Source organism: Mastigoproctus giganteus, chromosome 5 (assembly GCF_048544385.1).
Source record: "Mastigoproctus giganteus isolate SK-2022 chromosome 5, ASM4854438v1, whole genome shotgun sequence".
NCBI lineage: Eukaryota > Metazoa > Arthropoda > Arachnida > Uropygi > Thelyphonidae > Mastigoproctus > Mastigoproctus giganteus.
In genome coordinates this window covers 112732207-112752447 of record NC_143579.1, presented here as the reverse complement: position 1 = coordinate 112752447, position 20241 = coordinate 112732207, and the positions used below count along the sequence as shown (strand labels likewise).

The 20241-nt window shown below is 36.7% G+C and overlaps 1 protein-coding gene across 4 annotated transcripts in view; it reads right to left on the bottom strand.

Moving 5' to 3' along the window:
- Positions 1–20241, bottom strand: part of LOC150085645 (fibroblast growth factor receptor 3-like) — a 509974-nt gene that overhangs the window by 244062 nt on the left and 245671 nt on the right. For all 4 annotated transcript variants that reach the window (XM_090374150.1, XM_090374153.1, XM_090374152.1 and 1 more), the window contains one exon: positions 8907–9097. In XM_090374150.1, coding sequence (XP_090230276.1) covers positions 8907–9097 — 191 coding nt within the window. The remainder of the gene's footprint in view (positions 1–8906; positions 9098–20241) is intronic.

Below are 20241 nucleotides of genomic sequence, written 5' to 3'. Positions count from 1 at the left end.
TTTTCCCACACTGCTACCCATATGCAGCACTTTGCATTTGTCAATATTCAACTTCAGTTACCACCTCTCAGCCGATCTACCCAACTTTTCTAGATCCTGTTTCGTAGCGTACTGTCACTACTGTCATTAACAAATCACTGATAAATATAGAAAACAACAATGGGCCAACACTGCACCCTAGTAGACTCCACTTATAACATTAGCACACGAAGGGCAATGTCCATTGATTACCATTCCATGCCTTCTTCCACTCAACCATCCCTTTATCCATAGCAGCAAATTGCCCTTAATACCATACCATTCCAATTTGTACATTCTTCCATGTGCAACAGTATCAAAAGCATTCCTGAAATCCAAGTATACAAATTGAAATTATGTTTTGCATCCAGTTCCTTTGGTGACACATCATAATATCCAATCAACTTGGGCAAACAAGATCTCCTCTTAACAAACCCATACTGTCTAAACTATAACTGCAGTCTTGTGTAGATGATCTTGCAATGCTTTCTTTAAATGGTGACTCCATTATTTTCCCCCAAACAGAAGTTAAACTAATGGGTCTATAATTACTCATGTCACCCTTTGATTCCCCATTTGTGAATTGAGGATACATTTGCATATTTCCGGTCCATGGGAACCTCTCCTGAATCCAAGGATGCTCTCATAATTATGGCTAAGGGTTTGCTTACTTCCTTTCCTACCTCCTTTAATATAACTGGGTAGATCTCATCCACCCCAGGTGCTTTTCTTATGTTTAACTTCAACAATTTCTCCTTCGCTCTGCTCTCAGTTATTACAAAATCATTTAGCTCTCTATTAGAACATCAAGTGGACTAATCTGATTCATCCTATTCCTTCTACAGTTTATATAAGTAAAGAAGCAATATGGAGTTCCTGAATAATTGTAAATAAAAACTGATATTCAATTTGAGTGTCAAAAGGTTTGCCACACCAAATGTCAAGAGAAATTCTATTATGGTTTTTTTTTTTTTTTTTTTTAATGTATACTTGAAAAGTAAAATGTGTTAACAGGTGCAGACCAAAGATTCACATACAAACAAAAGATGCACATAAAAACAAAAGATACACAAGAGCAGCAAACAGTAAGGTCACGATTTGCAAATTTGTCAAAATCTCTAACAGGTAAAAGGGTAAAGCCTGAAATAGTAGCAAACAAAAAAAAACTTGATGATCCTGAAATCCAATACCTATAGCCTTTATAAAGTTTAACTGATCATCTACTTATTTGATTACAAATTTCATTACAAAAATTATCCTTTATAAATTTTCTGCACTATCACATACAATGCCATACAGGGAAATGTAACAGAAAAGTATTTCAATGGAATTTTTTTTCCTAAATTTATTAACGCACCAATGGTACTACATAATGGTAACCTAATATTATCTGCATTTTATGCAGAATGCTATTTTGCATGTAACACAGCAGCAAATAATCTCTGCTTGAACTCTAGTAACTTATACTTCTATGGATATACTGGTCAATGCACACTGGATGATATCATCATCCTAGATGGGTAGACAAATTCTCCCAGATAGCAATAAGATACAACATATAAAAATCAGATTTCAGGGAACAGGAAGCTCAAACAACACCTAACAAACCTGTATACAGTACTCAAGGTGTGGCCTCACCATTGCCTTATACAAGGGGATAATCACCTCCTCATCCCTGCTAGAAAAATTCCAGTATATCATTGACAAGACACCATGAGCTACTCTTGCAGACTGTCTGCACTGCTCAGAAAACTACATATCTGCCTGCACAATTACCCCCAGATCCTCTCTACCACTGTCAGTGTAGTACCACAGAGTTGATACGTTACTCTGGGGTTACTGCTTCCCATATGTAGTACTTTACATTTGTCAATGTTAAACTTCATTTGCACCTCTCAAGCCCATCTGCTCAACTTTTCTAGATCCTTTTGCAGCAACGTACTGTCAGTGTCCTTAGCAACCCTGTCAACCTTCGTATCGTCTGCAAACTTGGACATTAAGCTTGATATACCATCATCAGTATCATTTATAAATACAGAAAACAACAATGGACCCATTCTCCAAATAGGCCTCTGGGGTTGGGTAAATTCATAATATAATTTTAAGTATTTTTCACCAACCGTATGTTGAAATGACAAAATAAAACGAAAGCCAAAATATTGATAACTTTATAATTAAGCATACAATAAATTACTATTTACAGTATAAAACAATTAAAATAACAGGTTAAAAGCGATAAAATATCTGTAAAACAAATAAAATACAAAAAAATATACAGGTTAAAAGTGATAAAATATCTGAAGCTTTCGAAGGCTCAGCCTTCTTTCTCAACAGTACGCTTTTTACTTTACAGTGGAACTTTAAATACCCGCAGATTGAAGGCACATGTCACGTGATTCGATGGCAGCACCATATCTCCCCGGACGAAGGAGTTATCATTGACAGGGCGCATAGGTTTTGGGACCGCAAGTGGCTCGAGAGCATGCGGATTAGTTCCATTAAGAACAATATTAATAGAGACAGGGGTATGCGTATCCATCCCCTCTTTAAGGCAGTGATCCTTAGAGGGGATGAATGATTCCACCTGAAGTGCTCCCGAGCCACTTCCGGTTCCGACATGCACAAGAACAGTGCACGTGCTGTGAATCTGCGAGTATTTAAAGTTGCACTGTAAAGTAAAAAGCGTAATGTTGAGAAAGAAGGCGGAGCCTTCGAAAGCTTCAAATATTTTATCGCTTTTAACCTGGTATATTTTATTGTTTTATGTTGTAAATAGTAATTTATTGTAAGCTTAATTACAAAGTTATCAAAATTTTGGCTTTCATTTTATTTTGTCATTTCAACATACATTTGGTGAAAAATACTTAAAATTATATTAACAATGGACACAACACTGAACCCTGAGAGACTCCACTAATAACATTAGTCCACGATGAGCAGTGTCCATTGATTACCACTCTCTGTCTTCTCCCACCCAACCATCCCTTTATCCATAGCAGCAATTTGCCTCCAATGCCACACTGTTCCAATTTGATCAGCAGTCTTCCATGTGCAACAGTATCAAAGATCCAAATATATGAAATCAAAGTTATTCCCTGCATCCAGTTCCTTTGTGACCACATCATAGTATCGAATCAAATTGGTCTGGCAAGACTTTCCCTTAACAAAACCATGCTGTGTCTGAGCTATAACCAAAGTCTTGTCTAGATGATCCTGCAGTGCTTCTTTGACCAGTTCCTCCATTAATTTTCCTGCAACAGAAGTTAAACTAACAGGTCTATAATTACTTGTGTAGCCCTTTGATCCTCCTTTGTGAATTGGGGTCATATTTGCACATCTCCAGTCTATGGGTACCTCCCCTGAGTCCAAGGAAGTGCTCATAATTATGGCTAAGGGTCTGCTTACTTCCTTTGCTGCCTCCTTTAATATAACTGGATAGATCCCATCCACCCCAGGTGCCTTTCTTGTGTTTATCTTCAACAATTTCTCCTCCACTTTCCTCTCAGTTATTACAAGATTATCTAGCTTACTGCCAGAGTTGAATACACCTCTGGCATTCCCTTCGCTGAATAACTCCTCATGTGTGAATGTCAATGCAAAATATTCATTTAGTTTGTTAGCTTCCTGAGCAGGATCATCAACAGTTGAACCATTGATATCAAGTGGACCAATCTGATTCATCCCCTTCCTTCTAGAGTTTACATAAGTGAACTCTGTTGTTTTTCTTTGCATCCTTTTCCAAAGATTTTTCGTAATCTGCTTTCGCCTGCCTAACCTCCTTTGTAACTTGGTTACAGACCAGCTTATATCTATCATAGGCTTCTGTGTCACATGTTAATTTATATGTATCCCATGCATTTTTCTTCTCTGTCACATGTTTAATTAGTTCATCTGACATCCATTTTTTTTTTTTTTTTTTTTTTTATGTGAACCCCAAACACGAGAGGTATTAGAACCTATAGTACTTAGTACCATGCTTGGGTTTGAGGTTAAGAAGACAAAAGAAGATATTTGTTGACATTGGACTTGAACTTCTGTAGATTGTAATTTTCAGGAAATACGTATGAAGGAAGGTTGTTCCAGAAAACAGCAGTTGAATGAATAAATGAGGAAGATGAAAAGTTGGTTCTGTGGGTTTGAAGTTGACCAGTAAATGGATGTTGGCTGGTGGCGGCACGTGTTCGGACTGTTTTGAAAGAGAGAGCAGGAATTATAGAAGCCAATTCAGAAGAACAGTGCCCATGGAAGTATCTGTAGAAGAGGCATGCAGCAGAAACAGTGCGTCTATGAGAAAGCAAGTGGAGAGACTCTGTTAGAGATGAATCATTAATTAACCTAACTGCCCTCTTCTGAATGGAATCAAGAAGCCGGAGAGAGGTTTTGGGGGCACCACCCCAGATATGGGAACAATATTCCATGGCAGGGCGAATTTGCGATTTATACAGAGTGAGCAGCTGTTTGGAAGAAAAGTAACGCCGAGAGTGAAAGAGAAAACCAAGTTTTTTAGATGCAGAGGAAGCAATATTTGTAATGTGCTTGTGCCAAGAGAGATTAGAAGTCAGGGTAATCCCCAAAAGAGATATATCATTTTGCCTAGAAATCGGAGTGTCACTAAAGTGTAAAAAGATAAGCATAGGAGTAGAAGAATCCTTTTTGCAAGATATAAGACAAGACTGAGTTTTAGAAGGGTTGAAATCAACTAAGTTGTCTTTGCCCCACTGGAGAATTACCTGAAGATCGGCATTTAAGGAATTGGTAGCAGATTTTCGAGAAGTTGAAGCTGATTGAGCAGGACAAGGTTTCTCAAAATGGAAAGTTGAATGCAATGTGCTATCATTGGCAAAACTATGGATAGGATTTCCAGTCAATGGAAGAAGGTCATTGATATACAAGAGGAAAAGAGTGGGGGAAAGAACTGAACCTTGGGGGACACCAGCATTAGTGGAGAAGTTAGAAGACAGAGAGCCATCTACCATTTAGGCCTAAACCTTGAACAATATTTCTTTGTTGGTATGAAAAGCCTACTAGCTTCCAAGATTAATTCTTTGAATGCTTCCCATTTTGAATTTGCTGTTGGTAACATCAGTTGGTCCCACCATATAGAATTTAAATATTGTCTCAGACCACCGTAGTCACCTTTACGAAAGCAAAAACCCTTCCCTTTTCCCTTGATGGTAGTTACCTCTTTGAGTAAATCCCACTTCAGCACACTGTGATCACTGCCACCTAGTGGTTCCTTTATCTACAGATTCTTAATGCATGAAGAATCACTACTGTTAATCAGATCAAGAGTATTACTCCCTCTAGTTGCCTCCCGAACATGCTGATATAGAAAACAATCATCCAATAAATCCACAAAAGCCTTGCTAGTGTGTGAGTGACCAACCCACAAATTCCAGTCAATATCTGGGAAATTAAAATCCCCCATATAAGACTCTCTGATTTACTGGCCCACTATTTCTCTGCACAATTTCTCATTATACTCATCGCATTCATTAGGCCTATAACACACACCTACTCTCATTTTTCCTTTCCCAGTGCTTATGTCACACAAAACAGATTCAACGTTGCATTGTCGACCCACATTAATTGGATGCACTTCCTTAGATTTTGTGTGTTTCTTAACTAACAGCATAACCCCTCCTCCCTTCCTGTCTATCCTTTCTGTACACATTGTACTCCCCAAATTCCAGTTCTGCACTGCTTATGTCTGTGTGACACCATCTCTCTGATATCCCAACAATATCTGCCTTTGATGTCTTGACTAGCACTTCAAGCTCATCGAATTTATTAACTATACTCCTAGCATTGGTGTACATGCAAATATACATCCACCTGTTTCTACTTCTTAGTTATCCTAACACAGCCCATGCATTTACTTGTTCCATTATGACTCCCAGCAGCCCTGGAAATTCCCATTGCCTTGCTTTCCAGGCTGCTGCTCAATTGCATTTCAATAGAAGTAGTGCAAGAATCACTTTTACCTCTGCCAGCGGCTACTGTTAATCTATTAGTCCGTGTATCCCCCACAAGCTAGCAGTTTTCTGACCCACCTAACTCTGCCTCGATAGCATCAGCAAATATTCTTGCACCCTTTCTATTTAAGTGTATCCCATCCCTGTAGAAGCAGTCTCTCCTGTTAACAAGCACAGACCAGGCTGAGAAAAATTCTACCCCTTGAGCCTTGCACAATCTTGCCATTGAACGAGACCCATCCTACAGAAAATAACAAATGCTCCTGGAAGAACAAGCCAAACAAAGTCAACTTCCACTGTCCTATACAGTGGAAGTTGACATAGAAGCAACATGAAGGGTGATGCTGCATTTAACTTGAAATTTTGGGAGCAGTGCCATTCCAAATCGAAAGGACGAATTTAATATTCCTACAAGGCCCTCTTGAATTCCACATATATCAAAAGCAATGGGGGCATCAGCAAATACTATTTCATCTCTTCTGCCATCAAATACTCTCTCCCTCCTTGTCATCTTCAGAGGCCAGTGTAACCAATGCAGTTAAGTAACAGCTTTTTCTAGCACCAAGAAAACACACACACACACACACACACACACACACACACACACACACACACACACACACACACACACACACACAGGGATAGGCTATTCCATAATTCAATAGTCAGCTAGGAGAACACAAAATGCCCACTGAGGTGCAGTTTTTCTGCACCCAGTATTTATTTCGCCCCCTTCCCCATCTAATAATTTAATGACATCCAAAGAAGATGTCATTGACATGAGTATGCCAGCATGTAAAGTAAAGTAGTAAAGTTTCATCATGTGTGGGGGAAATATGTTTTATCATGATTTGTTTACCCCGTTACACCAATACTCTATTGGGAACACATTAGAATATCTAATGAATAAAAAAATAATAATAAATAAATAAAAAAAAAAACACTATATTTCTGTATATTTTTTTGCATACTGCTTTTTTGTTCTGAATAGGTTTAAAATGATTATTAGCATATTACTGAAATTACTGAATCCCTACAAAACTATCAGTTTTGTAGGTAGGGATTCAGTAATTACAGTTATTTAATTACTGAATAGAACAGTTATATTATTTGTTGATAAATTTTTAAACTGTTAAATAATAACTGTATGGAAATAATGAACACAAACTAAAGAATAAATTAACAACTATTATGAGCAGCACCAACAATGCTAACTTTCCTACTTCTATCTTTGAAAACCATTAATACTCTATTACATTATAAATTCTCTAAATTTTCCGTTCTCTGACCAAACTATCACAAATAAAGAAGTGAAACAATGTTAACATTCTAAATTTATCTTAATATATAATTAAAAATATAAATCACTATTATAATAATAAATACCAATATTAGGCCTTGCATTTCAGATATAAAATGCCTTAAACCCATGTATTATGGTTTCAATCACTCAATTGATTTAAAATAATCAGCATTGCTGCTATTAGCTTGAATAATTGTAACTCTACAATACCAGACTACTATTAATAGGTTAGGAGTCCACAATGATCCGAAAACATTACCGAAAAAAGACATGCAACATCGGACTGCATGGGAGGGGGGAAGCACAGCTACATAACAACATTGTTGATTGAGTGAATAGACATTCGCAAGCTAATTAGCTGGTCTACTAATTCACATGCACTAGCTATCACTTGCTCCCAGAATATCTGGCTAAATTACTGGTTTTATTGTCTATTTAAGAACTATCCAAACGTAAACATGTAATGGTGATTAACACTACATACAACTAACAAATGCTCCATTTTAGTTTTGCTTTTATGATTTTAGTCTCCATGTATATTTATATCTTCACTGTGTAAATATTTTCCTCCTATTTTTATCATTAATGCTATCTTTAAATTTACATGTATTTTTAATCCCACATTAAAGTAAATTTTGATCCATAACACAGTTGCTTCTTTATTGTTGAGAGTTTGGCTGGAGAATATAGAAGAGTTTATAAAGTACAATGTATATTACCTTAGATGGTGTGTAAATAATGGCTACTCTTTTCACATATGAATTATAAAGGCTTACAGTAGCTATTTTGAACAAAGCTCTCAGATGTGATCTAAATCTTTATGCAAAATTTTAATCACACTTGAATGAAAATTTTGCTAAAGTTATCATCATGCCTTAAGTAAATTAAGAAATGCAGGCATTGTTGGTTAACGCACCCATAGGAAACTGCAGCAACATTCAGAAGTGGTATATTTGCTAATTCCAATAAAATTCACACTATGATATCACTGAATGGTCCACTGATAATAATCAAACTGCATGATGTATCTCTTATCAGTTGCACTTAATCATGACTGATAGCGATCAATCAAACTGTATAAATATTCAATTGTCACTATACCTCTACGATTTGATTCACAGCTATTGATCAAGTTTAATATTAACCTAACATAGTGAAACTATGTTAGGTTAATATTATTAAAAAACAGCAGGCAGTCAGTAGAGAAAATGTGGAATTAAGAATTCCATCAGTAAGCAGAATAAAGTTACTGTCAGTCACAATTAGGAGCATTCAGTGAGAGACACGTGTCATGCAAGTATCTGTTAATTATCAATAGACCATTCAATCATATCAACAGACCATCCAATCATATCACACAGTATCATACCAACAGACCATCCAATCATATCACACAGTATCATACCAACAGACCATCCAATCATATCATAGAGTATCATATCAACAGACCATCCAATCATATCTTGAGTGACATCAACAAACACATGGCTCCAGGACATTAACAGCAAAGTTTTCTATGAGTATATTAGCTAACAACTGTCAAAATGTGACCAAGGCTATTTTCATATTTATATGGAAAATAAGAAAGACATAGGAATATGTTACTATACCTCTACAGTTTCAACATAGGGCATTCCTGAGCTGTCCTGATATGATCCGTTTACTTCATAATGTTTCAACCACTTCATATGTGGCTGCAGATCACTAATAAAGCGGCATTCAAATTTGGCTTTTTGTCCAATATAAACTGTCTGATTAGCTGGATAGCCATCCCTGATAATGGGCCTGTGAGGTAGCCGTTCTATGTGGAGGGGGGAAAAATGAAATTCTGATAAATATCATTTATAATTCAATACTGAGGTGCAAGTTAATAACTGATGTCGCTATCCTTTTTGCATTATTCTCTATTCTGTTTCTATATATTTCATTATTCTCTATATACTCATTGTAATTCCAAGAAGTGATAAACACTACAAGTAGTTAGTAGGTGTCAATTACCTGCATCAAGACACATAATTAGCATAGTCTATTATGTTTAAGATATATATATATATACAGGGTGTCTCAAAAATATTGGTACAAACGTTTAGGGGAGGTAGGTAACATCTAAAGGAATGTGAATCGCATAGGAACCCATAATGGAAACGTCACCGTAAGTCGGTACACGGTGCTGTTCATCAGTTCGCGAGAGACAAAATTTCTGGTTTACTCATTCAAGCAGTAGTCGCCACATGAAGAGCATGCATTGATATACAAACTGTGAGCTGGCAGACATGCACCTAGTGCATGGATTAGCAGAGGGCAATGGATGAGTCGCTCAATGACTTTATGGAGAAAACTTCCCAGACAGACATGTACCAGACCACCGTTTGTTTGCACGTGTGCATCAAAATTTGTGCGATTATGGGTCATTTAGAGGTAACAGGAGTAGTGCGGGCAGACCACGTTCAATGCGAACTCCCGCCAGGGAAGAATGTGTGTTGAATGCCGTCCTGAATACTACCAGCACACGTGCTATTGCCTCTGCCTTTGGAGTATCTCAATGCAATGTACAGCATATCTAGCACGACAATTCCTTACACCCCTTTCATCTCCAAAGGGTTCAGTTACTGCTCTCCCAAGATCATCCTGCATGTGTAGCTTTTGCGCAGTGGTTTCTCCAAGAAAGTGTTCAAGACTTGAATTATCCACCCTATGTTTTGGTCACAGATGAGGCTTATTCAATCAGCACAATGCTCATGTGTGGGCTCACAACAATCCACATGGTGTGCGCCCCCCCATGCGGCACAGCATCACTTCGCAATAAATGTGTGGGTGGATATGGTCGGTGACTGCTTAGTCGACCCATACCTGTTACCATCCCGCATGAACTCCGCTAAATATCGGATCCTTCTTGAACAAGTTCTACCAGGGTTACTTGATGTTCTAGCAAATGTGAAACGCAACATATGGTTTCGACATGACGGGGCGCCTGACCATTATGGAAGGTGCGTTCGTGACCATTTGAACAAGTGTTTTGGGCGTCGATGGATTGGCCATGGTGGACCTGTTGCCTGGCCCCCACGCTCACCTGATTTATCGAGCCTTGATTTCTTTCTGTGGGGGGGGCCTCAAATCTATCGTGTATGAATCGCCTGTGGAGATGGAAATGGATCTCATGGTGAGGCTCTTCTTCGCTGCTGCTACTGTCAAAGAAACTCCAGGTGTGTGTTCAACCGTGTCCACCAATCCATGCTGTGTCAGTGTCACGCATGCATCCATCTCTTACTCCATTGTTAATATTATGTCAAATAAATGTTTGCCACTAATTACTGTCTTGTGTCATTTCTGCTTCTTGTGCCTCTGCTACTACTTTCCCGTGACGTTTCCAGTTATGGGTTCCTATATGATTCACATTTCTTTAGATGTTACCTACCTCCCCTAAATGTTTGTACCAATATTTTTGAGACACCCTGTATAGTATAGAAATATTAAAACTGATTTTTTAACTCTCACATTTCTTAAATTTTTTAAATGCATGAAAATACATGCTTATATTTTCAAGCAATTAAATTTTCATACACTTTGTACAAATAAGTACAGGAATTTCAGTTTAATTTTAAAATTAACCAAGTATAAAGTGGTTTTTTTGAAAAAAAATTTAATTTAAGAGATAAGAATTTTTTTGAAATATATTAATTAACTCATTAAAATCAATGTGAAATTCTGTAACACTTCTTAACAATTCTCTAACCTTTTTTGTAGTGTCGGGGAGATGGGGTGGGAAATCTCTCCTCATCTTAAAATGCTTACAGTGTAAGCAGTTTTGAATATCATTTACCCCCCCAAGTCAATGCAACCCTCAGCTCCACAACATTAAAATATAATCATAACATAATTTGTAAAATAATAAGAGAAGTTTACCTCAATATAGTACGTAGAACACTTCCATATGATACTCTCCAGAAATTAAAACGAAAAAAATCGATTTTTTCGATTTTTTTCATTTTAATTTCTGGAGAGTATCATATGGAAGTGTTCTACGTACTATATTGGGGTAAACTTCTCTTATTATTTTACAAATATTTATATCAACGTAGAACGTATTGAGCATTACAGCTCTGGTTCATACTATCTAATCATAACACAAGTATTCACACCCCTCCCCTCTTAATTTCATAATCTTAAGTTCTGGTAAATTTGTGACATGGAATGTTTCTAAATGAACGTTTCTTTTTTCTAGGCAATAATATTAATCACTACTTTAAAACTAAATTTTCATAATCACAGTAGCTAATTTTTATAAAAAAAAAGTTTTTAAAAATTATTTTTGTTATATTGCATAAGATTTAACAAAGCATACAATTTCCCAGCTGTATCCATACTAGGCATTTTCTATCTCTCTTTGGCAGTTATAAAGGGATGTCAAACTAGGTCGATCAGCATATGGAAGCACTATATAACCAGCCACATAGTTGTAATTTACAAGAGCAGAGTGTTCTAATTTACAAAGTTTATGAAATAAGCAGTAGCATTAAAAGAGGAAATGTCACCCTTTCTTGCAGTTTCTTAAAGACAAATGCAATCATAAATATGAGTTTATAATTGCTTTCTTAACATTGCTGGATTGTAAAAATATTTGTAATATGTACCAGAATTTAGAGTATTCCAGATTATGAAACACCAGATTTTACATTTTCCCATAATTGGAAGGATGTTGTGATATTTTTAAATAAATTCAACAAATTAAAAAAATATCTTTGTACTGAAAATTTTGGAGAAAACATTGTAGGGATCTTCAAACAGTGCTAATGGATGGTGATCAACATAGATACTGATGGTACAGATTTCTGAACTTAAAAGATATTTCAGTTCCTCCTATATAACATCTCCTTTAAAAGTGCTTAATTATTTATAACATAAAATTTTGTCAGTTCCTATATATAGCAATAGGCACTAAAATTCTTTTAACCCAGTTTCGTTCAGTAACTTCCAGAGAACGCAACTTTTCAAAATTAATAATAATAACCAATTATTTGAGATATACGATATCCAAGAGAGAATTATAGATTAGCAATAAATTTGAAAGAGAAGGATATTTCTAGCAAGCTAGACTATAATAATTAAATTCAAAATTTTTCCAATGTTAAAGCCAAAAAAGTAAATTTTTTTGTAGCTATTGCAATTAAATAAATATTATTATAATATCTAACAGCATTTCTGATCAGTTTGTTACCAATCATGGTCTTTATGATATCAAATAATGTACTTTCTTCTGCATGTACGTTCTTCTTTATTATATATTAAATTATTAATTTATGTTATTTGTGGAGTCCCCAGGGTTCAGTGCTGAGCTCACTGCTGTTTTCTATAATTATTAATAATGGTATATCAAGCTTAATGTCTAAGTTTGCAGATAATACAAAGGTTGGCAGGGTGATTAATGATAGCAAAAAGGATGAACTACTACAACACTTAAGAAAAAATTAGGTTGGGAAATGGCAGTTAAAGTTTAACATTGACAAATGCAAGGTACTGCACATGGGTAGCACTAGTTCCAGATTACCATACCAACTCAGATACTACACTCAGGGTAGTGGAAAATGAAAAGAAAAGACCTGGAAGTAGTTGTACAGTCAGATATGAAATTCTCTGAGCGTGGAGACAGGCTGCCAGGACAGCTCATGGGGTTTTTGCCAATAATATACAGAAACTTTGCTATCAGGGATAAAGGAGGCAATTATCCCCTTTATACAAGGCCATGGTTAGGCTTCATATTGAGTGTTGTATACAGGTCCTGAGAACTTACTTTAGGAAGGATCTGCTGGAATGGATTCAGAGAAGAGCAACCAGATTTACAAAGGTAACAAAGTGACACTCTCACCAAGAAAGGCTTCAGTTCTACCAATTGCAGTGTCTGGAGACTAGGGACCTTCGGGGGGTTTTTTTTTTTTTTTTTTGGTAGTTGTTGGCGCATCGGCTTCTGTGGCCATAATGCACCTCCCAAGGTTTTTGCAGTACTTTTGATCCAAGCCCGAGGAGGCATTGGAACCCGCGACCTTTGGGTTGCTAGGCAGGTACTTTACCCACCCGGCTAGCCCAGTCTGCCCTTCAGGGGGAAAGTGATTGAGGTGTTTGAGGCTTTGAATGGTTTGACTAAGCTAAATATTGATGGCATTCTTCCTCTTGCTCAGACTATACACATGAGGGGACATAATTTAAAGTTGAGGATGGATAGTTGCAGGATAGATGTGTGGAAGTTTGCCTTCAGCCAGCAAGTAGTTGATCAGAACAAACTTCCATCTGTTGTTGTTGTTGTGGAAGTGGATGGTTTGAATAAATTCAAAGAAAAACGATAGATCCATCCATGTAAATTGGTGTCTATTGTGCATGCTGAGTTCTCAACACAGCATGAATTTTCAATATGTTCTGTTGGCATAAGGTGTGTTTTCCCCATGTTGTGAATGAAAGGGAACACAGCAGTATATGATACATCCAAAGTGGAATTGTAAGAGAGGCAGAAAAAGGTTGCATCTTACCAAAGTCAAGTTGCCAGTCAGTGAGCAATGGGCAAAGTTGTATCCCTATTGATATTTGTAGATAGGTAAGCTCTGTAAAGATTTTTCCCTTTGAGAGAGAAAAGTCAAGTGGTTTAGTTGCTCTGAGTTTTTCTACATAGTTTAACAAAATCATTTGCCTGTATAGATGGTTTCAACGGCTTTGCCAGATAGGCTCTGAACTGGTGGTGTACGATATGCCCCTAGTGCAAGAAAGAGAAAAATGTGGTGTACAGGATCAAGCCAACTTAAAGAACCTGGCACAAATGTAGTAGTGTATAACAGTCGGTTCCCCATGTTGTGCCAGATAGCACTCTTAAAATGTTTAGCTTTTTAAAACAAGTAATCCAGAATGATTTTATACTTTGAAGGAAGGTAAGTTTTTAATCAAATACCACACTAAGAAAGTGGACACTAAAATCCATTGGGATGATTTTGTTATTCTAATCAAAGTTCCAGGCCTGGATGTAGGTTACACTTCCTACATGAGTATATCCCAAGAATCTTTTGGGGTGAGAGGCAAAAACCATTGCATTGAGACTGTTTAACTATTCTGTTGACAGCACCTTGCAACTATGTTTCCACCATTTATATATTAGGGGAATAGCAGGAGATACTGAAGTACAGGATATTGAATACTGTCTGTAGTAGGTCCTGTGTTACTGAATTCATTATTATGTTAAATAGAGTGGCATTGAGCATTTTGGGACTTCAACTTTCTGGATAAATTTGTAAAATAAATGGTTGTTAACTCTGAAATGAGCAGTGATGTAGGATGTTTCTGATAAACTGTGGAAGATGTCTGCATAATCCCGGATTGTATAGATTCTGCATTATACCCTATCTTCAAGCTATGTCAAAAACTTTTTCTATGTCAAAGGGAATCATAGAAAGATGTCCTTTTCATATAAAGGTGTCACAAATATTTCTGTCCTATTCAAAAGGTCAAGAGTGGATCTGCCTTCACAAGAGCCACCTTGCACTGAGTTTAGGAGGTAATTTTGAAGTAGAAACCACTTTAGCCAGGCACTGATAATTTTTTCCATGACCTCACTCATACAGCTAGTGAGTGCAATAGGTCACTAATGTTGCAAATTTGTAGGATCTCTTTATAGTTTTAGAAATGCCAAATAATAAGAATGATGCCATTTGTCCAGGAAGGTGTTGTGTTTTCTTTGAATATTCTGTTGTAAAAAAATAATAGTGGCTTAAGGGCTGGTTCAATAAGTTGTTCTATCATGACATAATGTATTCCATCTGGTTCTACTGCACTGAGGTTGGTGGAGGCTAGAGCACAGTGCAATTTCATAACTGTGAAGGAGACACTGTATGCAGCACCAGATGCTGATTCAAAATTGATCCAATGTTTTTCAGTTTATACTCTGTGTGCCTAAAAATAGGGCGAGTAAGATATCATAGCTGAAATTTCCATGAATAATTTTCTCAAAGTATTTGCAATCTCCTCTGGTTTTCTATCATCACAACCATTAATAGTAAGCATGGGAAGGTTCATACACAAGTATTATGTGTAATTTGTTGTATTTTGATCCATATCATTCACATTTTTGTGATTCTTGTAATTGTCGAAGCAAACTGCTTCCATGACTCCTTTTTTCTGGTCTGATTAATAGGTTTTGCTTTTGCCTGAACCTGTTTAAAGTGGATGAGTTTTGTAGTTGCTTTTAGTTGGGAACCTCCTGATGTTGTTCCATTCTCTGTTCTCTTTTCTTAGCTGCACTGCATTCAATATTCTACCACATCTTTGAACCTGCTGATATTTTTGTGGATTGTTTTGGAATCGCTTGGACTGCTGCCTGCAGTATTTTGTTACATATGTATTCCACTTCCAAGCTTATGGACGTTTGATGGACCTGCTTTTTTACCAGTACTGCTAGATGCCTGTAGACATCCCATTCAGCTTTGGAAAAGTTACATTTGGCAATTCAGTTAGAAAAATGGGGAATGCTGATATCAATGTGGCATACCACTGGCTAATGGTCACTACCCGATGAATTGCTTGCATAGTCCATCCTCCAAATAAAGGATATATGGTTGCTGAGCATAGAAAAACATCAATAGCTGAAGTAGATCCTGTAAGAAGATGTATATAAGTATGTGCTCCATTATTGAGGGTTATAATTATCGGGTGGTGTTGGGCAAGTAATTTTTCAATAGTTTGTCCAGATTTAGATTTCCCCACAGCAGATGGTGAATGTTCAGGTCCCGAAGGATAGCAGGGTTGAAAAGTTGTACCACTAATTCTTCTAAATCAGCATAGCAAGTATAATAAGACTACAGTTAAATCAAAGTTAATGTTGACTTGCACTGCAACTGAAGGTTTGTTTTTAGTGGGATTGGATTAGAGGGTATGTGAGAGTTGATTACCAGTGCCCCCCCCCCCCATCTCTTGGATTGTTCAGATTGTGTGTAACATGAACTTGCCAATGTATTATGTAGTTCTGAGCAAAACAGTTATATGTGGAGTTAGTTTGGTTTTAGGCAGAAGGTGATAGGGTTATATTGTGAGAAGACATTTAACTGCATATAACACTTATTTGCATAAAAGGTAAATATTGCAAATTGTTTCTCATGTTTCTATTACAAATTTGTCCAGTTAACTCCGTAACATTTATTTGAATATAAAGCTGTTTTGAACATCCAAGTTGAGTCAAATTTCATATTTTTTATCACATTTTTAAACAGTTAATTAAATAGTTGTGTTTTTTGAAAATATATTTTATTTACATTTCACTTACACAGCGATTACATTCAACAAAACATTCATGCTACATTTTCCAGTGTATGCACGTTTACTTTTATGAGCATACTAGCTAATTGTTTTCCTACAGGTCAATTACATTTTAAATTCTTCTGTTTTTAACCCAGATTTCTAATGCAAAGCCATTAGAAAGAGACTCAGAGAGGACATAAGATTTAACACAAGAAAAGTAGAACAAGCATTAAGGGAAAACAAAGGACTTAAATCAGCAGGCATGAGCAGTAATACAGAAAGACAAATGATACTGAAACTGAAGAATAGCGATGGTGTACTTATAAATAGCAGAATACTACTATAGAGAATTATACAAGGAGCGAGGGAATGCGGATCACAAATGAGTAACACATACGACATACCCAATATCCTTCCTGATGAGGTAGAACATGTGTTGAAGAAAATGAAGAATCAGAAAGCCCCAGAGGAAAATGTAGTTCCTATAGAGTTGTTAAAATTAGGAGGAAGAGACATGACACAGAAACTGGCAAGACTCTTCACAAAATGCAATAGAAAAGTAGGAAAGGAGATAAATCAGAAATTGGAAATTATAGCTCAATTAGCTTGTTATCCCATATCTACAAATTGTTCACAAGGGTCATTACTAACAGATTAGAAAGAATACTTGATGAGACTCAACCAAAAGAGCAAGCTGATTTTAGGAGAGGATTCTCAAATAGGGATCACCTTCACATAATATCATCTAACGGAGAAAGCAAACGAATATAAAACACCATTATGCCTGGCATTTGTGGATTATGAAAAGGCATTTGACTCCATACAACATAAGGCAATGCTTCGGGCACTGGAAAGACAAGGCATAGATACCCCATATATTATGATTTTAAAGAAAATATATGAGAATGCTACCACCTTTATTAGACTAGAAAAAGCCAGTAGCAAATTTAAAATTGAGAAAGGAGTTCGACAAGGAGAGACAATATCTCCGAAATTGTTTACTGCTGCACATGAGGAATGTTTTAGAAGATTAGACTGGTCGCAGAAAGGGGTCATTGTAAAAAGGAGAGTAGCTAACCCATTTACGATTTGCAGATGACATTGTTATTATAAGCCATGATCCAAAGAATTAAGAGGAAAATCTTAATCAGTCATGCAGAGTCAGTAAGAATTTTGGCCCAAAAATGAATATGGCTAAAACCAAAGTAATGATGAACAAATATGGCACAAAAAGGAATATAATCATTAAAGAAGCAATAATTGAAAATGTGGATTTATATACTTATCTGGGACAAGTCATTAGCTGTAATAATAATAATGATAAATGGCTGGAAGTCAAGAGAAGAATAAATTTTGGATGGATAGCATTCAGGAAATATATTCACATACTGAGGAGCAATATTCCAATCTATCTTAAAAGTAAAATAATGAACCAATGTATTTTATTAGTGGCATCCCCCAGGATTCGGTGTTCGCCCGCTGTTGTTTTGTATATTTATCAATGATATTGATGAAGGAATATCAGGCTTAATGTCCAAGTATGCAGATGGCACAAAGGTTGACAGGGTTCTTAATGAGACAGTAATGGCAGTGCAACAGGATCTAAAAAAGTTGGGCAGATGGGTTGAGAAGTGGCAGCTGAAGTTTAACTTTGACAAATGCAAAGTACTGCATATGGGTAGAAGTAACCCCAGAGGAACGTACCAACTGTCTAGTACTATACTCAGGGTGACAGAAAATGAAAAAGATCTGGGAGTAATTGTGCAGTCAGATATGAAGTTTTCTGAGCAGCGCAGACAGGCTGCATGAGCAGATCATGGGGTTTTGTCAATGATATACAGGAATTTTGCTAGCAGGGAAAAGGAGGTTATTATCCCTTTGTATAAGGCAATGGTCAGGCCACGTCTTGAGTACTGTGTACAGGTCTGGAGACCTCCTTTTAGGAAGGATGTAGATTTGCTTGAGCATGTACAGAGATGGGCAACAAGATTGGTGAAGGGAATGAAGGAATGAATCCTCTTACCAAGAGAGGCTTAGGTTCTGCAAATTGCAGCAGCTGGAGACTAGACACCTGCAATGTGATCTCATTGAGGTGTATGAGGCCTTGAATGGGTTGGGTACTCTGAATTCTATGGCCTCCGTAGCCGAGTGGGCAGGAGTGGGAGTGCAGTAGCACACGCTCTTTGAGTAGACCGGGGTTCAAGCCCCTGACTGCTGAATATGGTCGATCTGCCAACCCGCACTGGACCAGGTGGCAGATTATGGCCCATTTCCCTCAGCATGAATTGTTGAGGAGGCTTCCATCCTGCAGTGGGTTGATAATGGCTGCACTTTACTTTTTTTACTCTGAATTCTGATGGGATTCTTCTGTTTGCTCAGATTACGAACCTGAGGGGGCATAAATTCAAATTGGGAAAACACATTCGTAGAAGAGATGTAGTGATGTGCAGAAATTTACCTTTAGCCAGTGGGTAGTTGATTGCTGGAACAAACTTCCATCTGTCGTTATGGAAGTTGGTAACTTAAATTAAATCAAGGAGGAACTGGACAAATGTTTAGAGGGAATGGTTGTGTGATTTTTTTTTTTTTTTTTTTTACCCTGATGCTAAATAAGCTCATATGCTTGTTTTCTTGCATCACATGCCTTTACTACTACTACAAGGAAAATGAGGAAACAAGAATAGGAGGAAGAAGCTGCTGGTGATCCATCAAATACATTTGTGATGGAAGGACTAGACACCCTTCAGAATTGCATCTATGCTGGAGGACTGCTGGGAGATTCTTTGGGCACTTTAGAAAACAGCGTAAAAGCAGAAATATGCAAAACCACTAAGCAAAAAAAAAAAAAAAAACTTTATTTGATTTTTTTTAAAGGTACAAAAAAGAGACCCCAGCTATTTTTGTACTGAGAATGCTTTGGTTTCAATACTGTACAAGTTTATTACGGTAAAATTGGATGTTAAAAAATTAGAAACTTATTTTATATTATTTAGCAATTTTGTAAACATTGTATTATTGTTCAAGTACTAGCTGTTTTGATGAGTTTACTTTAGTTACTCAAAAATATTTGAGATTTTTCTTGAATAAACAAAAATGTATAAAAAAATTTTCTTTATTTATGATATAAATTTATTAACATATCGTTACATAAACAAATCACCATGTACATGCATATGGAAGTTATTTGTGCTGCCAACACATGCACTTTTGGCACCATGGCAACTCTCAGCCCGTGAACCTGTAAGGTTCACATGCTGAGAATTGCCATAGATAATTGCATATTTTTCTTTCCAAAATAAAAAAAAAAAAAAATCATTAGTGTTCCAGTCTGTATTTGGATTTAGTGGAACCCTTGATTTGTTTTGAGGAGCTGAAGGTCTAATATCGCTCAATTTTATTTTTCCTCTGCTTTGGAAAGAATGGTTTTCCTATATCCATCTCCTCATCAGTGAACAGCTCTAGAATCTGGTCAAGATGACCAGGTCACACCAAGATGGTGTGAACTATCTTCTTCTAATTGTTTGTATCACAAATAGCTGATACTGTAGTATTCTGCTGTAGAACAGCATCTGGTCGTTCAGTGATTGACATATTTGCACCTTTACTTTGTTTGCTTATCGTTTGGTTTATTAGTACAGTGGCCAATACTGACCTTGCCCACGCAGATAGTGACTTACT